General features: G+C 39.7%; 1 protein-coding gene across 1 annotated transcript in view; it reads right to left on the bottom strand.

Annotated features, from left to right (window-relative positions):
* Positions 1 to 5,952, bottom strand: part of LMAN1 (lectin, mannose-binding, 1) — a gene marked incomplete at its 5' end in the record, with an annotated part of 12,110 nt that extends 6,158 nt beyond the window's left edge. Inside the window, 4 exons of the mRNA XM_009709835.1 lie at positions 1,433 to 1,532; positions 2,256 to 2,317; positions 5,601 to 5,708; positions 5,798 to 5,952. Coding sequence (XP_009708137.1) covers positions 1,433 to 1,532; positions 2,256 to 2,317; positions 5,601 to 5,708; positions 5,798 to 5,952 — 425 coding nt within the window. The remainder of the gene's footprint in view (positions 1 to 1,432; positions 1,533 to 2,255; positions 2,318 to 5,600; positions 5,709 to 5,797) is intronic.
* Between the last annotated feature and the right edge of the window lie 1,161 nt (positions 5,953 to 7,113).

The raw sequence follows: 7,113 nt of genomic DNA, 5'->3' as shown, positions 1-7,113 counted from the left end.
GGGGGATGGGGACAACGCTGCCTCTGTCAGGGGAGGTTCAGGCTGGACGTTGGGAAGCCTTTCCTTACCGAGAGGGTGCTCAGACCCTGGAACAGGCTTCCCAGAGAGGGGGTTGATGCCCCAAGCCTGTCAGTGTTTAAGAGCCGTTCGGACACTGCCCTTAAGAACAAGCTTTCACTGTTGGTCAGCCCTGGAGGGGTCAGGCAGTTGGGCCAGGGGATCATTGTAGGTCTCTTCCAAATAGAATTATTCTATTCTATTTCAGTCTAAAACTGATCATGGCATAATAATACCAACTCTGGTTCAAGAAATCTTTGACTCAGGGATCATTAAAGGCCAGTCTATCAAAAGTATACATCCCAATAATGTTCTGGGCAACACAAATTTTTGGCCTGATCTAGAAGAGTCATCCCTTCTGTTCTTAGGTTGATTCTAAGCTTAGAGAGATTCTCTCTTCTTCCACAGATGCATTTACAGAACTGATAAGGTTAGCAAAACATTTGGGCCAGAGGAGTTCCTAGATAAGGCATCAGGGACCAGGCACATTCAAAGAGAGAGCAGCCTTGGAGTCTGAAATTTAATTTTCATTCAAGAGTAACAGATAGCTTTTACCATTACAACACAGTACAAGGTCCACCCTCTTTTACATGCATTCATGTTTACTTTTAGAGAAACTTTTACTACAAAATGACAGCTGTGTGTTTTGTGGCTAATGCCTATGAATAGCACCTTTTCAGAAGAAATCACAAGCCAAGAAACACAAACTTCATAGCTGTCGCAACCCAGTGCCACATTAGTATTTTTCTCTCCTTATCTAGAAGGAATTCACAATCATCTAAATAGGATTTTAAAAGTCTTAAAGACTCCCTTACATCAGTGGTTTTCTATCATCTTCAGTCTTCAAAGCCCTCCTATTTCTTGGAGGTGGGAAGCCTCAAGTAGCAAATTTAAATCTGCTATCAAATACAGTTTTTTAGTCACATTTCAAGAACCTCTTACAATCAGCTACAAAACCCTCTGCAGCATTCAGGTCAGCTTGAGAAATACCATTCAAGTTAAGCAACTGCTCAACCACTTGGAAGCTGAGGAAGAGATGCTGGCTTTGGGACACCTCTACAGGCAAGTCAACAGCAACAGAAAGGTCTGAGCACATATGAGTACATTCACACCACTGACTGCTAAGTAACATCAGAAAAAAATCAGCAGTACCTGCTGAGTCAGCTCAGGAAAGTACAGATGCACTAATACAGCTAAAAGAATGTGTCCAGCATTTGGACATACCACATCTCCTTCCAACTTCTGCTACCAAGCTCAACATTTTCAAGAATATTGGAATTAACATACGGGGTCTTTGTGTTTTCATATAGTTGCAACAATCTCACACTTAAAAACCTGAGAAATATGAATAATTATGCTATTTCAGAGTACTTACAGTCAATGATTTTTGGTAGTATGTTATCTTGACTCGAACAGGATAGGGTTTGTTACGAAAGTCCCTCTGACAGGATGCCAATGCTTGCGTGGAACCATCACTATGCAAGAAGACAACTTGCATAAAAATATATCTTATGATTTATCAGCTAAGACAAAAAAGCATCAATGTATCACTAAGCAACATCATGATAAGTTTTTCAATATGCAAGTTTTTCAAAAGCTGTCTCATAACTGCACTGAGCTTTCCTGAGGTTTGGGATCAACAGTACTAGATGCTTTACACAGGACACAATATAGACAGAATGTAGCACTGGGGAAGTCTGTGTGCCTCGAAGATATACTCCCGCACCTGTGAACTGAGATGGAAATAAGCTATAGTCTGGACTGCACCAACTAAGCTAGATACCTCTCTTCTCAGAGAATCCAAAAAGATGTCAATTATGCTGTTGACAACAAACAATCAGAAATCAAAATGAAACCGTTAATTTTAGTAACAGGCAATTAGCTTTCAGTTAGTCACTTTTGTCAGTTATTACCTGTGTGTGGAAGATACCCATAAGTAATGAAGAGGTAAAAAGGCCGTACCTCCATTTATCTGAGTTCACCCATCCTAAAGGACATATGGTATTTAAATATCCATCAGTTGCCAATTTCTGTGCTGCTACTGCCAAAAGTGTTTTAACAAACAGAAAAACTCAAATGTAAAGGAAACAACAAAGTTTCATAGGAAAGAAACCTTTATAATGTTCCTCAAAGAGTTCACACAAGACTTCATCATTTAAAAGCAAACATTCGTCGTTAACACTGAAAAAACAACTTACTTCTGATGGTCATACAGAAGTTTTCCATTGTTGCCTACAACAATCACTCCAGGATTGTTTTTCTAGAAAAAGAAATAGCAAAGAAATGTAACTGTCTAATTCAAAGTGAAACATAAGAAATATTACCGATAGCCTTTCTGCGATAAAGCACCTAAAGTCATTACACTACAGATACACCACAGATGGTTTTATTCTTTCTGTACTTCAGGATTACATAAGCAAAATGACTGAGTAGCACTGTGTCACGCTGCATGCTTTGCAAGAGACTGCTACATTCTTTGCATAGTTAGGGGTGAAAAAACCCACACAAATTAAGTTTCTGGATATACTACCAATTAGCATAATTTTACAAATACAGAAATGTAAAAGACACAGATAGGAGACATTCATATGTAGTGAAGATACAGATCTTGAAAGTAACAGATGACTTAATACATCCATCTTTGGCTACATAACACTGGGAAAGACAACCAAACAGACACTATGTTGACATCCTACTGACCTTATCACAGTCATTAGAAAAACCTCAGGAGCTAGTCTGAGTTTAGTCAGAGACTAAACAAAGTCTGTTGAACACATCCCCAGTTATTTAAATTGCTAGATGAGAACAAGTTAAAAAGATAATAGCAGAACAATTTACAGAGCTATTCCGGTTGCCTCCAGGAGTTCATGAAGTAAACTCCAGTTTTCACAAGAGCACAAGATTTCAGGGTTAATCTCCCTTCAACATTTCATCATCTCTTTAAGTGTACTGCTTTTGGCTGGGATAGAGTTAGATTTCTTCATAGTAGATTGTATGGAGCCATTTTGGATTTATGATGAAAACAGTGTTGATATCGCAGGGATGCTTTAGTTATTGCTTACACATAGTCAAGGCCTTCTCTGCTCCTCACCCTACCCCACCAGTGAGCAGGCTAGGGGGGCACAAAGGGTTGGGAGGGGACACAGCTGATCCCACCGACCAAGGGATATCCCAACCCATATGACATCATGCTCAGCAATAAAAGCTGGGGGAAGAAGGAGGAAGGGGGGGGACATTCCAAGTTATGGCATTTGTCTTCCCAAGTAACTGTTACACGTGATGGAGCGCTGCTCCCCTGGAGATGGCTCAACACGTGCCTGCCCACGAATTAAGTGAATTAAGTTTTGCTCTGCTTGAGCACGCAGCTTTTGATTTACCTATTAAACTGTGTTTATCTCAATCCAGAAGTTTTCTCACTTTTACCCTTTCAGTTTTCTCCCCTATCCCGTCAGGGGGAATAAGCAAGCAGCTGTGCGGTGCTTAGCTGCCTGCCAGGGTTAAACCACAACATAAAGCAATATACTGTCTCACTAGACAGATTGCCAGCTCTTCAGAAAAGAAAACAAGACTCAGACTTCAAGAATTCAAGAAATAACTTCCTTCTCAATTCACAGTGGTGGGGTAGTGTGGTCCTTTGTCTTAAAAAAAACCCTACAACCAAACTACCTGTTTCTTTTCCTTCATCACATAGATCGTGACAACAACAGAACAGTATATCGGTATACAGAAATACAACAGTGTTTCCACTTCTCAGCAATGGATTTTTGTTAGCGTAACTGCTAACTGCTAACATCAGTATCATCTGCGCAGTACCACTGTAGTACTTTGATGTCATCTTCTTTCTGTTTATTTCAGTTTAACAACAGTGATATTGAATTAGTTCAGAGCACACTTGCATATATTCTGCACCAAGCATGTACAAACAGTTCCATTCCAAAGCATTCATGAATGCAACCCAAGTCTAATCTACCTTAGAGCATAGTAGACAACTACTAACAAAAGTATTCAATGTTCATCGTTGATGGGCGGTCCAATTTCTGCTGGGGATCGTGTCTGGATGCAAGCAAATACAAGAACTTGAAAAACAGCAGAGAATCCAAAGTGGGGAATACCTTGTCTTTTTTTTTTTGCCTCCAAAAGTCACAAAAAAGATGTGCTGAAAACTCTTGTGACATTTAGTGTGGTTCTTACTATTCCAGGTGTTCAGAGCTATGAAACTGTATTTCTCTTTTTAAAAAGCTCTTGTCACTACTTTTACAGAGAAATAAAAATTAAACTCTAGTATAACCTACAGCCTTAGAAGGAGGAGAAAAAAGGCTTTGCAGTTTTTAAATCAGCATCATATGCAGGGTGCTTTGAGTTGGCAGTACTAGATGAAGTCTACTTCTAGATGCTAACATATTAGGCTGAGGACCAGTTACAGCACCAAACATCTTCCAGTGAACACACTGAAAAAGCAGTAAGATGATTTTCTCCATACTGGAACTGAAGAAAGTAATAGGTTTTCATTAAAAAAAAGTCTTACAAACTCCAGTGTTTAAGACACGTCAGACCAATACAGGCAGGACACAGACTTTTGTTTTGACTAGAAGTGACACATCATCACTTTCTAAAAAAGGGTTTCACACTACACTGACTAAACTTGTCACCATCAGAGTCCCAGTGCTACCAATGTTCTGACAAACAGTGCTGCCCACACGCAATTTTTGGTGGATGGCATCTTCAGTCAGCTAAACTACATCAGAGTCCATATTCATGCCAGAAGTCAGAAAAAAAAAGGAAAAAAAAAGAGGAAAAAAATTCTTCGTAAGTTGAACAATACGTCTTGTCTTTGAAGATCAGAAACATAAATGTCACCTTCAGTCTCTCAACTTTTATATATGATGAAGTTTGCTGTATATCAAAAGCCATTTGTAGGAAAAAAGCTTGTACACCTACAAAAATATATCTAAAACATCTAAAAGCAAGCCAAAGTGGTGCAGGAAAAGCAAAAAAAGCAAAGCAGACCTACCATGTATTGTTAAAGTTTCCCAGGATCTTTCTGAACTGGAAAACTGGAAATTCAAAACAGCAGCTGTCACCCCCATCTGCTACAGAATTTTTGCTGCCGAACTACTCAAGGCAGATTTCTCCCAAGAAAAAGAGCATCTCTGAAGACAGATGTAGAAATCTGTGCTTCCACAGTGTCATATTTTGGTACCATATGCCTCTTCCAAAGCACACATCTTCAGATATATCAACATTTCAAATTGTGCATGGACATTCCAAATTTCACCTTGTACACATGCACATTGTATTTTCCCTCCAAACCTAACCAATGGAGATTCATTATGTGTTACGCTTCAACTTCCAAAAAAAAAAAAAGTGTGAGAAAGTCTAGTAAAAATTCTATAAGGAAAACTTGACTATTTTAATTTATCCCTTCAAAGTGAAGGGGAGAGAGTAGTGAAATAACATCCTATTTATTTCCACAAAGTTGTATGTACAAAACAGGCAGAAAATTAATTTATAATCTTTGCTAGAAGAGTTTGCTTCTGACTAACCTTTCCATCATTGTCAAAGGAGTCAAAGAAAATTCCAACACCATTCCATTTATCAGCTGCCCCAAAAACAGGACCTTCCAAGCCTTGCTCTTCTGTAAACCAGATTGCCTATTACAGAAAGCAAGTAAGAGTCGTAAGTCAAGATTCACTTTTTAAAGGATGTCTGTTTTTTTCCAGTTAGATCAAATTCTTCATACCAATCCATCAGCTCCAATGCGGCCTCTTCCTGTAACTCGAAAGGTCACTTCGACTTCCCAATATTCAAATATTGACTTGTTTTTTGTCCACACTGACCCTCTTTGGCTTTTCAAAGACGTTGTTATACGAATCTGGTCTGCACTTGGTATGGCATCTAGAAAGGAAAGAAACCAATGCTGAACATATGCAGCAGAAGGTATTGCAAGTGCTTAACTGGCCAATCAACAAATCTTCCAAACTCACAAAATTTTCTGGTCTCCTCAACTAGAGAACAGTTTTCAAAATAACTTTTTAGTAGAGTACTCAAGCACTTCAGAGGGGAAAAAGAAACCCCAAACCCCCACATCTTTACTTTCAACAATTTGACTACCACTGCTTTACAGAAGACTTAATCACCTTCCATTTGGGACCGCAACATACAACTTAATTAAATTAATTTTTAAAAAACCCTACGTTTAGGTTTAGTTTTCTGCTGTATCCCACATGACTTTTCACAAATCACAGATTTTTGTTCTGCTTTTTAAAAACAGATGTTCTAATTTTCTGTTTTATAATTTAACAGGCATGCATTATGGGAGAGATTCATTCTCTTGTATTAAATAACATTTTTTTTTTGTGATTATCTGCTTAAAAAAAGCAGGGAAAAAGCTCATCTATAGACAGTTTCCTTCACGTCACTTGCAGCATACTGTCAAGTAAGAGTTAATAATTAACACTCATGATTTAACCAATATAAACAAAATTAAAGTCTGTCAAAAAATAAAACCACAGAAGTTACTGCAGAGAAACTATACTAAGGCAGAACCTCACGTACAGTAAATATCAATACATTTTACAAGGCCTGGGGGGCCTTAGGAAGACTAGATGCCTTTTTGAGTACAATCAAATCTTGAACCCAGGCTGCAGAGGATATGTAAACTGCATAAACTACGTTCGGTAAAGTCGTATTTGCCAAAGCACAATTTCCGCTTCAAGCTTTTAGATTACGAATTTCAACAGTACGTCCAGCCATACAGAACCACCGGCAGCTCGTCTCGGGCACGCCGCACCTTCATTCCGACCGCCAGTGACACATCATCACTTCACAAGGAGAGTTTCGTACCGGCTGGAGGCAGCTCCTCACAGCCACGCAGCTACCGCACCACAACAAAGGTCACAGGTAACTTCGAACCGCATGTCAAAGGAACCGGGGGAGGGTGCGCAGACGTTTTACCGCCACCCCAGCACCTCCTCCGTCCCTTAGGAACGGCGTGGAAACCCGCGGGAGAGGGCTCAGCGGGGGCACGGACGGCGCCCCAGCCTCACGGCGCGCTCG

The sequence above is a fragment of the Cariama cristata genome, unplaced genomic scaffold (assembly GCF_000690535.1).
Source record: "Cariama cristata isolate BGI_N322 unplaced genomic scaffold, ASM69053v1 scaffold12971, whole genome shotgun sequence".
Taxonomy (NCBI): Eukaryota; Metazoa; Chordata; class Aves; order Cariamiformes; family Cariamidae; genus Cariama; species Cariama cristata.
This window is presented reverse-complemented; position numbering and strand designations above follow the sequence as displayed.